We start from the raw sequence: 20,314 nt of genomic DNA on the forward strand, positions 1-20,314 counted from the left end.
TCCTGGTAAGGGAAATGAGGAAGTTGAGGCTTCGAGGCTGTAACCACCAACAATGCAGGGCGGGGGGGGGGGTTGATTCAAATGAAAGAAATTTAAAATTCAGTTCCCTAAATCTATCATGGTCCAAATGCTCAGTAGCCACAAATAGCTAGTGGTGACCATGTTGACAGCACAGAATCATTGAGCATTGATGTCACTGTGGAAGGTTCTATGGGGCCATGCCCTGAGGGCCCCAGGCTGCGTAGGAACTGAGTAGCAGGTAGTGGTTTTTCTATCCTGACTCTCTCTGCTGTGGAGCCAGAAGGAAGAGGTGTGGTGAGGCAGACAACATCAGAGCACATTCCCACAGGGATACCTTCTGAAGACACAAGAGAGACTCCTGGAAAGCGTAAGACCTTCTGAGGGTCCCTTGCTTCACTGACTGCTGCTGTCCACACGGGGGGCCACCCAGTCATGATGCTGTCATGTCACCTGGAAGGGAGACCTGGGGAGCATCTCCTCTTGACATTTCTGTCCCTGGGTTCCTGGAGGAGGGAACTCAAGCACCTACTTGGACAATGAATGTCTTAGAACACCTCCAAGTCCCTGAGACTTCTTGGAAGTAGTGGAGGTCACTCAAGGTAATTGATTTATAAAAAAAATTTGTGTTTCTTGATTTTGAGACAGAGTCTCATTATGCATCCCAAGTTATCTGCGAGTATACCAGGTAGTGTAGGTTGGCCTTGAACCCTCAATGTTCCTCTCAATTCAGCTGCCTGAATTTCTGGGATTACAAGTGTGCACCATCACACCCAGTATGTAGGGTGATGGCGATCGAACCCAAGGCTCCATGCATGTTTCCTGGCTGCATTCCTTTTCCTTGCCTCCCAGCTTGCTGCAGATGGAGACGCCAGGGTCACAGGAAGGGCTCCCTGAACTACTGAGGGAAATGAACTGATGTTTGAAGTGACTGTAGCCTCCAACTGCGGGGAATGCTAGGTAAGGAACACAGCTTGTAGGACACCTTTGAGGACTCTGCTATTGGTAAGTAGAAAACTTTCTCATATTGTGTCTCCTATTGGCCCTAGAACCTCAGAGAGTGAGCAGTCAGATTGCATTATTCACAGTCGGGAGAGAGGCAGAAAGCTGTCTCTTCAACAAAAACAAAAACCATAATGTCTGTGTAGCACAGGCTAGCCTTGAATTCCCTATGTAGCTGAGGATGACCTTGAACTCTCCAGTGTTGGCATTACAGGGGTATGCCGCTATCCCATTTATATGGTGCCAGAGAGCAAACTCAGGACTTCATGCATGCTAGCTAAATATTCCACCAACTGGACTGCATCCCCGTCTCAAGCTGTCACTTCTTGGCCCCTTCATCTTCCAGGGTCTTCTCTATCCTCCAGGAGCAGGTTTCATCTATAAAGTGTGACTTAATCAGGAGCCCTAGGCATTCCCAGAAGTTCCAAAGTTACATGGAGAAGGCCTCTCTCTGAATACCCTGAGCTGTGGAGAAAGACCTAGAGTGGGAAAGGAAATGAAGGGAAGCAAGGTTTCCTGCAGCAGGACAAGCAGCGTGGCCTCTGCTGTTCCAAACTGCACAGAGGGTCGCCAGCCAGCACAAGCTCCCAACACCCTGTTTCCTGCCCCACCCCCCTAGGTCTCATCCTAGCCTCACCTGGATCCTCCCAAGCTCCCACATCAGATGCAAGGTGACCAAACTGTCCCTGCCTGCTCAGCACCCAGAGGGCTCTCAGCTTGTGGGATTTGCAGATTTAAAATAGGACAGTCCCAGTTAAATGAGGACAATTTGGTCACCCTGGATAGTGATGACATCTCTGAGAGTGTTTGCCTATTTTAGGACTAAGGGGCTGCAGTGTTTCCCTAGCATCCCGTGAGATCTCAAGACTCTGACTTCCATGGTGATACCTGGGCATGAGGCGGACAAGGCTGGAGCAAGTGAAGGCAGTGGGTCTGCATACCCATAGCACGAAGATGGACCTCTACATCCATTCCAGTTCCCAGACCTGGATTTCCACCCCTCTCAGCCCTAGGACGGCACCCACACTGCACACCCCTTCTCCAAGCCCCTTCCCTTGTAGCAGAGGAGCAAAGAAGGTAAGCTCTGTGATGCCACCAGGGACTCTTGGACACATTACTTCCCCGTGCCTCAGTTTCTTCATCTGCCATGGGACTAGCGGTGCCTGATTCACAACATCACAACTGGTGCATGACTAACTCTGCGGCGACTCCCTGGATCACACTCTCAGGTTCTAGGATACTACGCTAGAAGAACTTTAAAAGCTAAGTAAAGCTGCCATCCTCGTGGCCGTTGTTTAGCACTGTGGGAGAAGAGTTTTAATGGCAAAGACCCAGAAGGCAGAGTCAAGGAGAGGCCTCAAGGCTTCCAGCTGGCCTCTTGGCACATTTGTATGCTTGATGCTTAACTTTCTCAGCAACGATGTCAAGGTCAAGTTGTACTGACCAGGTCAGCTCCTCTGAGTATTCGTGTCCAGGGTTTTTATTGGTGACTTATCTTTTGGGCAGAAAGCTGGCCTTAGTTCCGCAGTCTGCAGCTCCCCTAGAGGTCAAACCGATATAGCAGGATCCAGGACCCTGACCAAACATCACATTGTTAGCATCAACCATCTGGTGAGGACAGAGGCCCCAGAGAAGAAGCAAAGATAGTCTATCAGACAGGTGTTGCAAGGGCTCCGAGGCTAGTTCCCCTGAATTTTTTAAATGTGAAAGTTTTTGTTTTCAAAAATGTCATCTCAGATCAGCCGAGGCAACCCTTTAGAGCCCAGAAGTGTAGTAACACCCAATACCACTTTCGTTTCTTATACAGGGGTGGGGTCTGCTTCACAAAGTCACCTGTATGTTGTCACAACTGCTACTCTACAGGATCAGATGGTTTTGCTTGAATCATCTTCCTCGTGGAGGATGTACGGGACTCTTTCACAATGGGAGGATATATATTCAGGTAATGTGCTTGGCTTCTCTCACTAATCCCACCCAGAAAAAGGGGAGGACACACAGCCTCGTGAGTTTGGAGAACGGGCAGCGCTCACCCAGCTCATACCACTTCCGTTCTCCCAAGCTGTCTCTGCACAGAGATCATTTCACATGTCCACAGACGCAGCCCTTTGAGGGGATCCCCCTCAGCTGTCCACCATTACCTGCACTGTGTCTGGAAATGACATCAGGTTTGGGGATGAGGTTTCAACTGTGGCTGACAGACCTTAAACCACAATCTCAAGCAAGTTATCAGCTCTAAAGGTGATTTTAATAAATGCCATATTCGGTAGGCCTTTGAAAGGTTTGAAGAACACCTATTCATCTGAAATATATCTCTATACATCTAGAAAACCTAACTAACATAAGTACAAGTTTAACTATTATAGATAACTATTAATCCATAATTTTTAATTATAAATTACATTTTAAAATGAGTTATATAAACATAATACCTTAAAAAGAGTAGAAATACACACATAACAAAATTGACCTTAAATTTGTATCAATAAATCAAAGTCCATACCAATGTATTCCCTTTTTTTTTGGTTTTTTGATTCAGGGTTTCTCTGCAGCTTTAGAGCCTGTCCTGGAGCTAGCTCTTGTAGACCAGGCTGGTCTTGAACTCACAGAGATCCGCCTGCCTCTGCCTCCCGAGTGCTGGGATTAAAGGCATGTGCCACCACCGCCCGGCTGTATTCCCTTTTTTTCTTTAGAAAGACTTTGACTGTGACCATTAAACATTTATAATCAACCTCCTTTAAATGAAAATAAGCATTTATAAATAATCATTTGGGGAATTTGAGTGTTGTTTTCTCCAAACTGCTTCCTTCTGTTTGTTGGGTGAAGTATTTTTAGGGTTCATGGAGACCTTTCAGGGGATCTTGTTTTATCAAACCATATTAGCCTGAAAGGAATTTATAGGTTCTCATCTTCTGTGGAAACAAAAGCAGAACCTCTTTTCCAAAGCAACATATACTTAGACTCAAATTTTGAAATCTTCTGTTTCTCTGTGTGTTTCTGTCTCTGTCCTCTCTATCTCTGTCTCTCTCCTCTCTGTCTCTGTGTCTTTGGCTGTCTGTCTGTCTGTCTGTCTGTCTGTCTGCCTCCAGGGTTTCGTGGTCTAAGAGTCCCCTCCAGGAAACACCCCCTTCTCCCAGTTAATCTCAGCAATTTCAGCGCCCCATCTCACCCACATTAAAAGCATGTGGCAGACATCTGTAAAGCTTTCCAAAACACTCCAGGACGGTTAAGAGCACAGACTGTAAAAGAGAGAGATAGCCATAGGTTCAAATCCCAAGTCAGTCAACTTTGATCTTTAGGCAGTTCACTCAGCTTGAGTCTTGGTTTCCTCATAACGCTAAAAATGAAGTGTGTCACAGTACATACCATGGTTGGTGACTTTAAGTTATTATGTGCTTCTCAATATTACAATTGCTAAATTAACACAGTCCCTGCTTTAGCTAAAGTAGAGCAGAAGCTGCCTATAGAGATATAGCCCTTCTAGGCAGGCGGTTGATGGGTGGATATTGTGCTTAACCATGGGCTACAAGGTCCTTTGAGAGGATCCAAATATCTGCATCGTATCTGAGAGAGTCTGAGACTAGAGGATGAACAGGGTGGCAACAGAAGGTCAGAGGGTATGGACCAGGCTTCGACCTCCAGGGCCCTCGGGCTGATGTATGACAGCATTTAGGAGGGACCAGAGAAAGAAACAGACTGATTATAAACAAGTCACGGTGACTACTAATGGCTCCTGTCACACATGTGGTTGTCCCAGTACCCCAGAAGAGGGACTAGCCCCAAAACAGTCTGATCGGTTCAGGGGTTTGTGAGGCTGCAAGATGTTAAATGAGCAAAGTGGCCTGGACTTGAAGCACTAATCCTCCACTAACACGGAGAAAAGGGAGAGAGGATAGGGATCTGCCACCTGCAGTCCTGTCCCGCCATCAGGGACAGGGATACAGTGTCTCAAAAATGACCGCACACCCTAGCAACTCTGCTCCTGAGTCAAATGCAGGTGTCAGTTTCACTGCTCAGTGGGCCATCTTCTAGGTGTGACCAGAGAGTTCTACCGTCAGAGCTCTGACAACAAGGTCCACCCCACGGAACAGCCAGTCTCCGGGCTAAACGAGAGGAAGCAGAGTTGGATAGAAGCAGTAAGGGAAAAAGGTGGACAACCATCCAGCGAGGCGAGCAGTCAGAAATTACAGCGTGCAGCCATCTGGGGCCGGCCATTTCAGCATGTGGGCAGTCCCCCTCACTGAGCCGCTGGCCTGTCTCCCTGTAGACCACACATTGACCGGTCTCAGTAAACCAGTTGTTAAGGGATAAATCACAGAAGCCTGGAGTCATTAAAAGAAAGGTAAATCTGTTCAACACAACCAGTTTTAAGAATATACAGGGGGTGGGGGGGAATGCTACACATTCAAGCAACTGTACCATTACAAACAGGAAACAGTTAGAGGTGAAGGTTACAGGTCTGACTTAGTGTCTGGGGCCTCCTTCCTTGAGGAGGCGGGATAAACGGAACTTCACTCAAAAAACCATATTGAGGTCTCTTTCTTTTTTTTGCCGCTGCGTGGTGTTATTTTGGTAGCAGAAAAGCAATAAAAATGGAGAAAGGGGAATAAATGGGGACTTAAGTTTGGTCCTTCCATTAAAAAAACAAAAAACAAAAAAAAAAAAAAGAAAGAAAAAGAAAAAGAAACAATCTTTCAGTTGCCGGCCGACACGCGCAGGCCTTCAGTCGGCCTGGCTCTTCCTGTTGACTCGCAGCGGGTCGTGGCTCCTGACCAGCATCTTCTCCAGCCGTTCGCAATGCTCGCGAAGCTGCTTCTCCCGGGGCAGAAGGAAGGTTAGCACCTTGTTGCGAACGATGCCACGGTCCTCCTCCTCCCTCAGTCGCTGCTTCACTCGCGCAGCCTGCTCCTCCTGCTGTGCCAGGACGCTGTTCATCTCGCAGAAGGCGTCCTCCAGGTACCTGATGGCCTGCAGAGCCTCCTTCTTGAAGTCCTCCAGCTCCCTTTGCACCGCGGCCACTTTCTGCCGCAAGATCTCCAAGTCGGCGGGCAGAGGGAGGCAGGAGGGCCATGACTGAGACAGGGAGAGGTCCCCGGACTGGAGCCCACTCTCCACCATCTTCTTGCCCTGTAAGGTATTCACCTTCATAAGAAAGGACCCCGCCTGAAGGAGAGCTTCCATCATCTCCTCCTACGGAGAGGAAGCCAAGAAGCCGAGTCAGTTATTTGGGGGCTGCAGGCGCTATCATTTGGAGTAGTTAGACCCATCTCATTGTGACATCAAGGCCCTTCAGCCAATCAGACGAAAAGCCCCTGTTCACTACTTTGCATATTGCGGCTTCCTCGGTTGATAACCTACAGTTTTGCCCGTGCTTCCCAAGTCTCCTGAAGCCAGGCTTAGCGTTGTTTTGTCTCCCTTTCAGAACAAGAGCCCACACATTCTTCTAACCCCACTGGGCAAGTTTTTCTCCCAGAGAGTGGAAAAAACTGGCCAAGACAAGTCAGGCCAGGTCAGGTTCTCAGACTGCTGAGACTGAGCCGCGGTCCACCCCACAAGGAACATGGCTGGTTTTACAGCCTGATGTCTGGGCTGCATTCAGTGTCGCCAGTAAGACCAGGTCATCATAACAGACGATGGCTGACCCACCAATAGCTCTGAGATGCTAGAGAGTATTCCAGTCCTAAATCCATCTTCCTTCAATGATGCCAGAATACTTAGGTAATCTTTTTATTGTGATATATGTGCTTGCTTATGAAGTGTGGTCCACAGAAATACCTGTCAGATAAAAAATGAGCCATTCATATTTATTCAGTAAAAAAATTCCTGAGTGCTGGCTAGGTTCTAGAAGGAGTGTGAATAAGGACAGTTTCCTCAGCATACCTGGATGGTGGCAAATAAGAGAGGGAAAAAGTGTGTATGGGTAAATCCTATGGTTTTGCCTGGCTACTATAGTCTCTAACCACATTTGACTCAATCAAGAGCAAACCTCTGTCTTTGCAGATTGCAATCTCTCGCCCAGATCTCCTGCCAGGGTTCCAAGCATAAACATCTCCCTGACAACCAGCCTTGAAGCCAATCCATTTAGCCCTAGATAAATTACTTTACCCAAACTGCCTCCTGTTCTGCTGTCCTATGAATGACCTTACCTGGGGGCAGCAGCCACAGCAGCATCTAATGACATGGTCTGAATGTCTGTCCCCTTCCCAATTCATTTGGAAATTCTGTTACCTTATCAGTATTGAGAAGTGAGGGGCTTTAGGAGGCAGCGTGTAGTAGATTGATGTCACCATCTCTAGAGTGAGTTCCTTATCGTAAAAATCTCGGCTTGGCCCCTTTTTATGTCTTCTGCCATCTTTGCCTTTCTGCCATGGGAACCTTCCTCATGCGGTAGACAACATGAAGGTCCTTACCAGACACCAGCCCCTTAGTCCTGGACTTCAGCTTCTGGACTTACGGAATTATAAGGAAATAAATTCTGTTGTTGTCGCTTTGTGGATTTCTCGGCATCTGATGTTTTTGCTTTGTCCCTAGAGAACAACACAGAGTAAGCCTCCTGGAATCAAGCTGGACTCCTTCACATCCGAGCGACCACAGTGGCTGTTAAGCCTCTCATGACGTTCACCCTCTTGCGCTGGAGTCCCGACTCCACCGCTTGGAAGCAACGTCTCATTAGAACACCTTTCCCCCGTGAGCCCCTGCTTCCGTCCCGGAGTTTCTGAGAGCCGTGCTGTACAGCTCTCTGGGAGAGAAAAACGAATCTCTGATGGGCAGATGCTGCCTATTTCCATAGTGTAAATACTTCCAGCATGGATAATTTTCAAGCTACCAACTTGCTGTCTCCAGGAGGTGGAAGCACCAAATGAGCCCTCCTGAGCCTGGATAAGCCAACTCCAGTGCCACAAAGAGGGTTGCCGCCTTCCCTGAGATGCAGATAGACTATCTAGTGGCCTCGTGTAGTCATTGGAGAGGCCACATCGCAGGGACAGTTGTAGTTAATGAAGGTAGGATTTTGAATTGCAAGAAACTCCAATTACTGAGAAGGAATGTTGGATGGAAAGAGGACCTACTTTTCCGGGAGAGCTGGAGTAGGGAACAGCTTCCGTGGTCCCAGGCCAATCATCTCCCCGCATGAGCCTGTTCCCAGCTGGGATATGAGAGTTGAGAGGAGGCTTCTGGGCAGACTCTAGTGTTCAAAGGTCCCCTTCCATAGCCTCCCCCTTCTTTTCAGTCACTTATGACCGTTACCTGATTCTTCCAGGACTTTTATGCACAGTAAACTCCAGCAAACAGAGATCATGTATGCCTAGACCTGTTTCCATTCAAGTGTCCTGCCTGCTGACCTGCACACAGTGGCACTCAGATAACGAGAAGAAATGGAATTTCATTCCATAGGTGCCTCTCAAATGCTGGGCACCCCTAGCTTTCCTGCTGACACATTGACACCTACTGGCCTTCATAGAAACCGCAGCCTCGGAATTCCACCGAAGAGTGGGTGGGGACCAGGGGGTTGATGGAAACTGCATAGGGTTCTGTGCTATATTATTAGGGGTGCCTATTGCACACATAATGGGTTCTCCATCAATAAATAACATCTCCTGGATTAGTGAAAGGGAGAAAAAAAGTGTATCTCTTCTCGTCTCGGCCTCTGTGTGTGTCTCTCTCTTCCTCCCTCTCCATCTCCTCTCTCTCTCTTTGCCTTTGTTTCACACAGGGACTGGCGGGAAGGTCGACATTGGGAGGATTTTCTCAGCTCCTCTGGTGCTGTTGAATGAGGCTCCAGTCTGCTTCTCAGAGCCAGAGGGGTTCCCCTTATCCTAGGGGGCGACAGAAAACTGAGAGCTGGGGCTGTCACCAGGCCTGGGGTCTCCTGAGCATCCGGGACAGTGACTCACACTGAATGTACCAGGAAGTTCCACAGTCAGGCCTGGCCTTGCCTACCACCTGCCCGCCCATATGTCTGAGGCATTAGGAATGCTGATCTATCTAGCCCCTTCAAGGTATCAAGAGAAAGGAATTTAGACCTAGCAAAGCATCTGTGACCTTGAATCCCATTGTCAGGAGGGTCCCTTGTCCCAGTCTCTTTCAGTTTGTCACAGCTTCCCTGTGACTCGAGATGACACGGAGACATGAGGGATGTGGGGACTTCATGGAGACCCAGGCCTCACCCCGTAGGCATCCAGTTCAGTCAGAATGGGTTGAGACTAGGAGATGGCGTGCCTTAAAGGCTACTGAGTGTGTGACCCGGAGTGCAAAACCCGTTTCTTCTTGATCTGGACACCTCAGGAATGGAAAGCGCACAGCTTCCCTCCCCTGTGTGTTTTCACTTCTGGCAGTGGGATAGACCCCCATCCTTTGGGGAATTAGAGGGACACCCACTCCCATCTCCCGTTGCCACTTCGTCAAGTCACAAAACCCCGAGAGACTAGAAGTGCCTCGTGTTCTGTTAGAACAGCGTGCCCAGCCATGACTAATTCACAGTTGGCTCGAACCCAGCCGTAGTGGGTTTCTAACCCAGGGCTGGCTCCCACAGTCATGCTTCTCCGCCTGGGCTGGACTCCAGCCAGTTCCCCTGATACATAGGCCTCCCAATATCAGAACCAACTGGGGATTTGTTTTTTCTAATGCTTTTTTTAATTGATGTTTATTGAGCTCTACATTTTTCTCTGCTCCCCTCCCTGCCTCTCACCTCCACTTCAGTCCTCTCCCAAGGTCCCCATGGTCCCGATTGACTCAGGAGATCTTGTCTTTTTCTGCTTCCCATGTAGATTAGACCCATGTATGTCTCTCTTAGGGTCCTCATTGTTATCTGGGTTCTCTGGGATTGTGATTTGTAGGCTGGTTTTCTTTGTTTTATGTTTAAAACCACTTATGAGTGAGTACATATGATATTTATCTTTCTGGGTCTGGGTTACCTCACTCAATATGATGTTTTCTAGATCCATCCATTTGCCTGGAAATTTCAAGATGTTATTTTTTTTCTGCTATGTAGTACTCCATTGTGTAAATGCACCACATTTTCCTTACCCATTTAGGTTGTTTCGAGGTTCTGTCTATGACAAACAATGCTGCTATGATCATAACTGAGCACGTGTCTTTGTGGCATGGTTGAGCATCCTTTTTTTAAGATTTTATTTATTACATATACAATACAGTGTTCTGTCTCCATGTATGCCTGCATACCAGAAGAGGGCACCAGATCTCATTGTAGATGGTTGTGAGCCACCATGTGGTTGCTGGGAATTGAACTCAGGACCTCTAGAAGAACAGTCAGTGTCCTTAACCTCTGAGCCATCTCTCCAGCCCCATGGTTGAGCATCCTTTGGATATATATCCAAAAATGGTATTGTTAGGTCTTGAGGAAGGTTGTTTCCTAATTTTCTGAGAAATCGCCATACTGATTTCAGTATGCCAGCAATGCAGAAGTGTTCCCTTTACCACATATCCTCTCCAGCATAAGTTGTCATCAGTGTTTTTGATCTTGGCGATTCTAACAGGTTTAAGAAGGAATCTCAGAGTTGTTTTGATTTGCATTTCTCTGATGACTAAGGATATTGAGCATTTCCTTAAGTATCTTTCAGCCATTTTAGATTCCTTTGTTGAGAGTTCTCTGTTTAGGTCTGTACTCCATTTTTTATTGGATTATTTGTTCTTTTGATATCCAGTTTCTTCGGTTCTTTGTATATTTTGGAGATCAGACCTCTGTCTGATGTGTGGTTGGTGAAGATCTTTTCCCATTCTGTAGGCTGTCATTTTGTCTTGTTGACTGTGTCCTTTGCTTTAAAGAAGCTTCTCAGTTTTAGGAGGTCCCATTTATTAATGGTTTCTCTCAGTGTCTATGCTACTGGGGTTATATTTAGGAAGTGGTCTCCTGTGCCAATGTGTTCAAATGTGCTTCCCACTTTCTCTTCTATGAGGTTCAGTGTGGCTGGCTTTATGTTGAAGTCCTTGATCCATTTGGACTTGAGTTTTATCCATGGTGATAGATATTGGTCTATTTTCATTCTTTTACATGTTGATATCCAATTATGCCAGCACCATTTGTTAAATATGCTTTCTTTTTTCCATTTGATATTTTTTGCTTCTTTGTCAAAAATCAGGTGTTCAAAAGTGTGTGGATTAATATCCGGGTCTTCAATTAGGTTCCATTGGTCCTCCTGTCTGTTTTTATGCCAATACCAGGCTGTTTTCAGTACTGTAGCTCTGTAGTAGAGTTTGAAGTCAGGGATTGTGATGCCTCCAGAAATTATTTTATTGTACAGGATTGTTTTGGCTATCCTGGGTTTTTTGCTTATCCATATGAAGTTGAGTATTGTTCTTTCGAGGTCTGTGAAGAATTTTGCTGGGATTTTGATGGGCATTGCATTGAATCTGTAGATCGCTTTTGGTAAGATTGCCATTTTTACTATGTTAATTCTACCAACCCAAGAGCATGGTAGATCTTTCCACTTTCTGGTGTCTTCTTCAATTTCTTTCTTCAAAGATTTAAAGTTCTTGTCATACAAGTCTTCCACTTGTTTGGTTAGAGTTGCTCTGAGATATTTTATGCTACTTGTGGCTATTGTGAAGGGTGTTGATTCTCTGATTTCTTTCTCAGCCCATTTATCATCTGTGTAAAGGAGAGCTACTGATTTTTTGAGTTAATCTTGTATCCTGCCACATTACTGAAAATGTTTACGAGTTGTAGAAGTTCCTTGGTAGAATTTTTGGGGTCGCTATGTAAACTATCATATCATCAGCAAATAGTGAGAGTTGAACTTCTTTTCTGATTTATAGCCCCTTGATCTCCTTTTGTTGTTGTATTGCTTTAGCTAGGACCTCAAGATATGGAGAGAGTGGAGAGCCTTGTCTTTTTCCTGATTTCAGTGGAATTGCTTTGAGTTTCTCCCAACTGAGGATTTGTAATCAAACAAACAACAAAAACAGGGAACCAGCTATATCTTCCATGAAGAGCGGGTGCATTGTTTTTTTTGTTTTTGTTTTTTTTTGTTTTGTTTTGTTTTGTTTTTTTGTTTTTGTTTTTTTTTTTTTTTTTTTTTTTTTGGTTTTTCGAGACAGGGTTTTCTCTGCAGCTTTTTTAGAGCCTGTCCTGGAACTAGCTCTTGTAGACCAGGCTGGCCTCGAACTCACAGAGATCCGCCTGCCTCTGCCTCCCGAGTGCTGGGATTAAAGGCGTGCGCCACCACCACCCGGCAAGCGGGTGCATTGTTAAGAAAAGACCCTGCTTAATCTTCAAGTGAACTTTTTAAATAATTTATTTAGGTTTTTTTTTTGTTTTTTTTTTTTTTTTTTTTTTTTTTTTTGGTTTTTCGAGACAGAGTTTCTCTGTGGCTTTGGAGCCTGTCCTGGAACTAGCTCTGTAGACCAGGCTGGTCTCGAACTCACAGAGATCCGCCTGCCTCTGCCTCCCAAGTGCTGGGATTAAAGGCGTGCGCCACCATCGCCCAGTTTAATTTATTTAGTTTTATAAGATTTGCATTGGTGTGAGGGTTTCAGATCCCCTGGAACTGAAGTTACAGAGAGTTGTGAGCTGCCATGTGGGTGCTGGAAATTGAACTCAGGTCTTCTGGAAGAGCAGCCAGTGCTCTGAACCACTGAGCTGTCTCTCCAGCCCCCATCAGATGAACTTCCTATGTCAACTTTCAGGTGGTGTCTATATCTCCTCATCCCCAAGGGAAAAAAATGCTGGAGAAATGAATTTCAGAGCAAGATGCCATATTCCCAAAGAGCAGGTGGTAGCTATCTCTAGAAGAGGGGACAACTGTGGCTTCTAGTCATTCTTTTCCCAGAATTCCCTGTCCTGTGCCTCTCATGATGGTTACAATGGCCTAAGAGAGGTCAATACAAACACCTCATTCAGCCAGGCTCACCCATCCACCACCTACCCACCTAGGCATCACTCACCCATCCACCCATTCACCCTTCCACCCATCCATGTACCCAGTCTTCCATCCATGCATACGTATGGTTGGCACAATCCTCCGCATGCTTACTCTGTGCTGTCTGAGCTCGGCAATAGGAGCTCAAGAGAAAAAGCAAGGCACAGAAGGTCCTGCTCTGAGACAGCCAGCACCTCATTGCAAGACGACAGAGAACGGGAGAGAATGTTCTAGGGAGTGGATGTAGGGTAGGAAAAGGGCTGGAAGAATCAAAGGAAACCTGGACCTTGCTGTGTGGCTGGAAGCAAGCAGCGGCAGTGGCAGGAGGCAGCAATGGGGGAGGGGCAGGCCCAGCTGGGGAGAGCTAGAAGAGTGTCTCCCTCCTGCTGGGCATGTGAGGGCCATGTGGGGGCTGCTGCAGCTCTGGGCAGTTTCCAACTCTGCAGCTGCTATCCCAGGCTGGGCCACGGGAACAAGGACTGGAGTGGGGGGTGGGGATGAGGGTGGAGAATAAAACTGGGTACTGTTCACCATGATTAATTAACCCAGCGCCATAACCCCCAAGGCACGGTGCTAAAAATACCTGCTTCCCTCTGAGATGCGGCAGCTGCCACCCAGCAACTTTTAGCCCTGCCATTTGTCATAATTTGACACTGCTAAGGAGTGTCCACGGGGCTCTGTTTCTGCAAGAATCAGACTCGTCCGGAGCCCACCAGCCAGCTGGTCCTTAGAACCCACCCAGGGTACATTTCCACAGCCTCTTCTTCCTGTCTAGGAGCCCTGCCGGAGCTGCATCTGGATGTGACTGGCACCTGCCTGAAGCCGGCCTCCCTCACAGAAGTCTGCCTCCAGAGGTGTGAGCCAACGCATTCGCCAGGGCCTCCTCGGATGCCCGTGTTTCACACCACTGCAGCCCTGCACCTCGGATTGCAGCCATCTATCAGAGGCCCTGCCAGCCCAGGGCGGCACTTTAATTAAAATATGTAAAACATGCTGGGGAGAGCTGGCTCTGAACGCACAGGAGCCTGCCTTGGACAGAAGTAGTGCAGGCCAGACCAGCCTGGAGCTGGCCCTTCTCCAACCAGGGAGGGTAGGGCTGCCAGGAGGGCGCTCCTGAAGGCTGGGGGTAATGATGTCTGAGATGCAGCATCCTCGGGGGCACAGAAGCCTGGGCAAGAAGTTCTGTTGAGAAGAGAGCTGTGGTGAGTCCACAGACCAGCACTTCTGTCTCATGAGCATGCTGGCTATGTGTGACGTCAGCTGCTAGTATCGGGAGCTATAATGGTCTATCCCCATTTTCAATACTCATTTTCTCAAGACGGTTATGAAACTAATAACTGATAAGGGTTTTTTAATGGAGCACTAGGGATTTTATGTATGTTTTACTATTTATGTGTATGATTGTTTTGCCTGTGTATACATCTGTGCCCTACCTTGTTGGTGCCTGGGGCCCGTGGAAGCCAGAAGAGAGTGTTGGATCCCCTGGATCTGAAGTTACAGACATTTGGGAGCTGTCATTTGGGAGCTGGGAACTAAGCTCAGGTCCTCTGGGAGAGCAGTCGGTGCTCTTAACCACTGAGCCATCTCTCCAGCCCTAGCAATGGGAATTAAACTCTGGGTCTCAGACATACCACTGATCTGTATTCCCAGCCCTTTCTCTTTTCTCCTCCTCCACCTCTCTGTCTCTCTGTCTCTGTCTTTCTCTGTCTCTGTTTCTCGTGTGTGTGTGTGTGTGTGTGCGCTCGTTCATGGATAGATGGGCACATGGAGAAACACGTGCATGAGCGCCTGTGGAAGCCAGAGCTTCCCACCTTACTTGAGGCTGCAGGGTCTTTCACTAGCCTGGGCCTCACCAAGAAGGCTATGCTGGCTGGCCAATGAGCTCCAGGAATCTTCCTGTCTCTGGCTTCTCCGCTTTTTTTTTTTACATAGATGCTTGGGATGGAACTAGGTTCTCAGGCTTGCAAGGCAAGAAAGCACTTTGCCAACTGGGCCATCTCCCTGGCCACACTCCTTTCCTTCCCTTCTCTAACTTTTTATTTTGAGACAGGATCTCACTAAGTAACTCTGCTGATCTTGAACTCACTCTGTGGCTCAGGCAGGCCTTGAACTTGTGGCCTTCCCGTCCTTTCCTCTATGGGTGATACCATTCTTCAAGTCATTTCAGTTTCCCAGGACTCTGCGTCTTTCCAGGTGTGATCCTGCTTCAGTCTCTGCTCTCTGCATAGGAAGAGTGGTAGAGCCTGCATCACTTAGGGCAAGGATGAGCAAACTTTTCTGTGCAAAGTCAGAAAAAAAAAAGGTTTTTTTTTTTTTTTTTTTTTTAGGTCAGAATTTTCACACAAACTTCTTAATCAGGAAATGCCACGTTTGCACATTGTTTAAAACACCGCTTAAATCTGCTTTTCCACCACTGAGAGCGTTCACGGTTCATACTAAAATGTCAAAAAAAAAACATCCAGGAGCATCCAGGCCACGCTCTGACCTGAGTTTAGCCTGTGCTGCGTTTTCTATACAACCATGTGGACTTGGGAGCACTGAGGGATCTAGGTCTGGGGAAGCAAGCTGGATTCTGAACCCCACCCTAGCCCTGTGACAAAAATAGAGAAAAAAAAAAAAACAGAAGGTGTTCAGGGTTTGGAGAAGCAACCCTTAGGGGTGTGCCTGGAAGCGTATTTCCGCAGAGTTGGAGGAGGAGGTGAGAGGTACCGCACCCAGGGGGCCATGGCTCTGACCACTCCCTGCTCTCCCCAGAGGAGCAAAGGGGAGGGGCACCCACCAACTCCACTGCCAAGAAAGCCAGGAGCAGCGTTCTGGGGGCCAGAGCTACCGCTTGCTCTTGCTGTCAGGCTGAATTATATTAGTTTAAAAACCAAATCCCCACTTTCCTGGTTAACTCAACTGTTTGCCTGGCAAGGCAGGAGACGACTGGTGACAGGAATCTGGGCCTGCTGGCCGCTCCAGACGGAACAACTTTGATAACCTGGAAAACTCCAGACACCGGGACTCCTAATGATGAGTAATGAGCCCGAATGTAGGAAAGTTACTGGATGCAGCTCCCACCGCCTGGGCCTGGGCCAGGGAGATGGACACAGTGTCCTAGCGTCTCAGGGAGGAGCTTGGCCCCACTCCCACTCCTGCCCAGCTTCACCCACAGTCCTGCAGCGAGAGGTTCCCAGGCCCTTCAGCCCTTGGCTCTTTTAAGCGTTGTCCTGGGTTTCCTAGTGGTCAGAGTTTATCTTTGCGTTGTTCAGGAGTACTTCTGTACTGAAGTTCAAGTTCACTGGGTTACATACTGGATTGAAGGCCAATCCCAACGAACTACATGAAAACAGTGTCTCAGAAAAAAAACAACAATGAGCTTCCTCATTCATTCATTCATTCATTCATGCCTTTTGAATCCAAATATAGCTGAGCCTGAATGGGGCTTCTATTCTGTGGGGAATCCACCATGACAGTGGACTCTATAGCTCAACATCCCAGACTGTGATGAGCAGCTTTGAAAGAAATGGCTGGACAGTGTCAAACCGTCCAGAGGAGAGATCTTTGAGTTAGCCTGTCTTTTCTGGCAAAGGGGGCAAGAAATAAGCTGGGGATGAGATCCAAAGGTCGCCAGCCACACTAGGCTCGGGGGTTCAATTAGACTCTGGGAGCATTCCTAGTGTGAAGTTGTACCTACATCTCTTCCTCCACATCTCCCTCCTGCCCTGATATTAGTGGGGTCTGTATATGTCAACCTTTGGCTTCGTGGAAATGTAATCCCAGAGCTCCTTACACTTTAGGATACATTGGCATCCTCTTAGGAGACTGTTAAATATTGTTCAGGCCTAGGGGTCACCTCCAAGAAAACAAATCAAGAGAGAGGTTTTTGGTAGAGCAGAGTCAAAATGGTTGATCACATGGTTTTCTCAGAACCAGAGATTCCAGGATGTGAGACTCGGCCTTTTAAAACAGGGACAGTTCTGGGGAAATCAGGAGAAGCTGCTCCCCTAGCTGGAGCGTACTTCCTAGCCTTTAGGCAGTAGCATCCCTCCGCTCCTTGAGTCACAGAATTTCAGTTTCAGTCACATGGCGTTTAAGCTTCATGGTCAGCTTGATAGCCTTTAGAGTCACCTAGGAGACAGCTCTGGGCACATCTGCGAAGGTGTTTCCAGAGTTAACTGAAGAAGGAAGGGTCGCTCTGGATGTGGGTAAGCAAGGGTCCTGAACCAAACACAGAGAAGCAAGGTGAGCATTATTATCATCTCTACCGTGAACACACTGTGACCTGCTGCCTCATGTTTCCCCACTATGACGGCCACCCTCGAACAGTGAGCCAAAACAGACCCTTCTTTCCTGATGTTGCCCTTGTCCAGTATTTCATCACAGCTGTACACGAAGTAATCAAGGACTAAGGCTCAGTTGGTAAAATGGTCTTCAGTGCATGAGGACCCGAGTGGGATCCCCAGAATGCATGTGAAAGAAAGAAAGAAAAAGAGAGGGGGGGGAGAAAAGAAGAGAAAAGAAAAACAGGTGTGACAATGTATGCAGTGGTGTGAAGGCAGAGACAGGAGGATCACTGGGGCTTGCTGGCCAGTCAGACTAGCCGCCTACTTGATGAGTTCCAAGCCAAAGAGAGACTCTGTCTCAAAACAAAACAGACAAAACGAAAAAATAGGAAGTAGTCAACTCCTAAATGATGACACCCAAGGCTGCCCTCTGGCCTTCACACACACACACACACACACACACACACACACACACACGTACATATATACAGAATGATAAGCATCCCCTATTGCACGTCACCTTTCATGTACTCTCTTGCAGAATGTTCAGCATTCCACATGTGCCTTGAAATTATTTCTTCATAGAAGGAACACTGTTAAATGATTAGACAGTGAGCATCACAGAACGAATGATAATTTAATCAAAATAAATGATAACCTGCCAGGCTTGGTAGCACAGGCCTGTAATCCTAGGCCTGGGGAAGAAGAAACAGGATGGTTAGGAAGGAGTTTGAGTTCACCCTTGGCAACACCAAGAGTTCAAGGCAGGCCCGGGATACACAAGACTCTGCCTCAAGCAAACACAGCCACAGGCCTTCCAACAGCTGATGTGTTTTCAGTGTGCCAGGCAGAGGCCGGTCCGTAGATCACCCCTCTCACAGCCACCAGGCCAGGAGTGTCCAGCGAGGCTCTCTGGCCCAGATAAATGAGGTTCATGAACCCTGAGGCAGCAGCTTCAGTTTGCTCATCCTCCATTCAGACTTAGCCAATAAGACTAAAAAGCCATAAAATATTTACACCATGGCGCCCCTTCTGCTGTGGAATCCAAGCCAGCGGTAGTGTCAACTGTGACTGTTGACTAGCAGTCCCGAGGGATGGCTCAGGATGCTGCTCTGTCAGCTGACATTTGGCATGTGGAAGGCAGCCAATGGTTTAGCAGAATATTGTCAGAGGTGAGGCCTAAGCCAGATTCCTGCCTCTCCTCTCTCGTCAGGGGTTTGAGCATCTCTAATTCCTGTCCGGGTTTGATCCCATCTCTCAGAAGGCAAACCCTAGCCACTTCTCCAGTCCTTGGAACATTGACTGCGTTTCAGGTTGTACTCGGACCCACAGACAGACACATCTCTGGCTCTCAGACAGCCACTGGTCTGGACACTCGGTTGGTCTTGTGTATCACTGTTGTTGGCTTTCGTCATTAGGCGATTGTCACAGCCAAGATGGAAACCCCAAATGGTTTTTCTCTGTAGGAAAATTGTACAGGGTTGCTGCTAAGGGAGTGATAGGGTCTGAAAGATGGGAAAAGCTGAGTACAGATAAGGGGGCTGAAGAAATGGCTCAGAGGCTAAGAGCACTTACTGCTTTAGCAGAGGACCCGTGGTTGGTTCTCACATAGAGGCTCACTACCATCCATAATTCCAGTTCCAGGAGACCTAATGCTCCCTACTGGCCTCGGTAGGTACTGCACCCATTGGTGCCCATACATGTAGGCATAACACTCAAACACTTTAATAAACCAAATATTTAAAAATATCATCTCATTTTTGCTTTATTTTTAAAAGATTTATTCATTTTGTTTTATATGTGAGTATGTTATCTGTATGTTTGTGTACCATGTAAATGTTTGGTACACGCAGAGGTCGGAGAGGACATCAGATCCCCCAGAAGAGTGGAGTTATGAATGATTATGAACCACCATATGGTGGTGTGAGTCAGATTCAGGTCCTCTGCAAGGAAACAAGTGCACTTAACCCCTGAGACATCTCTTCAGCACCAAAATTATCAATTTTTTAAAAATCTTTTAAGTCAGGTGGTGGTGGTTCACGCCTTTAATCTCAGCATTCCAGAGGCAGAGGCAGGCAGATCTCTGTGAGTTCGAGACCAGCCTGCTCTACAGAGTGAGTTCCAGGATAGGCTCCTGAGAAACCCTGTCACACACACACACACACACACACACACACACACACACACTGTTAAAAGTTAGATATGGCATATCTCTGTAATCCCAGCGCTCCTACACAGGATGGGGAGTGGAGACAGGTGAATTACCCAGAGGCTTGTGAGACCATGGTCTGCAGTATACAGCATGGAGGCCCCAACAAGATTCTCTGGCCTTCATACAGGCTCTGAGACAACATACACATGAACGCATGCACGTGCACACAGGCAGGCACACACACACACACACACACACAAAGAAATAAATAAATGTCAGAGAGGGCTCAGTGGTTAAGAGTGCTCGTTTCTCTCGCCCATGCCTGGTGGCTCACGTCTGCCTGTAACTCCAGCACCAGGGCGTCTAGCACTCTTCTCTGGCCTCCGTGGACACCAGAAGACACACACACTGAAGTGAAAATAAACAAAACGGGGCAATAAAATGGCTCGGCACATGCTTCTCTGCAGAGGACCTGAGTTTTGGTTTCTAAAGCCCAGGTGTCTGTAGTTGCCTGTGATGTCAGCTCCACAGAGTCTGATGCCCTCTTCTGGCCTCCAAGAGTTCCTGCACTCAGATGCACTTAGCCATACACACAGATACAGAATTAAAATGTTTTTAAAACTTAAATACATCGTTTTTAAAAGAAAAGGAAAAAAGGCCAATAACCAGAAAGAAACATTCAAAGCTATCTTCTGGCCTTCCTGAAGGGAGATAATTTGGAAAAATTTCCAGAAAGCTAAGCTAAGATGGCCCAACCACTGCCAAGTTTGAGGTGGTTGCGATAATTAATTGGCACTGTCAACTTGTTTGGATGTAGAGTCACCATGGAAACACACTTCCAAGCAGGTTTGTGAGGGGAGATCCAGAAAAGTTAACCTGTCTCCCCGTGGGGTCCCAGACTGAATAAACAGAGACCTGAACTCCAGCGTTCGTCTTTCTGTTTCTTGGTTTCAGATGCCCCCCTCATTCTCCTGCCTCCAAGCCTTCCTTACCGTGATGTC

At 47.4% G+C, this 20,314-nt stretch overlaps 1 protein-coding gene across 1 annotated transcript; it reads right to left on the reverse strand.

The window, feature by feature from the left end:
* Positions 1–5,739: 5,739 nt before the first annotated feature.
* On the reverse strand, positions 5,740–6,198 carry Ccdc182 (coiled-coil domain containing 182). Its single transcript, XM_038324712.1, has one exon. It carries the CDS (start codon positions 6,196–6,198, stop codon positions 5,740–5,742), a length of 459 nt encoding a protein of 152 aa, XP_038180640.1.
* Positions 6,199–20,314: the final 14,116 nt, after the last annotated feature.

The sequence above is a fragment of the Arvicola amphibius genome, chromosome 4 (genome assembly GCF_903992535.2).
Source record: "Arvicola amphibius chromosome 4, mArvAmp1.2, whole genome shotgun sequence".
Taxonomy (NCBI): domain Eukaryota; kingdom Metazoa; phylum Chordata; class Mammalia; order Rodentia; family Cricetidae; genus Arvicola; species Arvicola amphibius.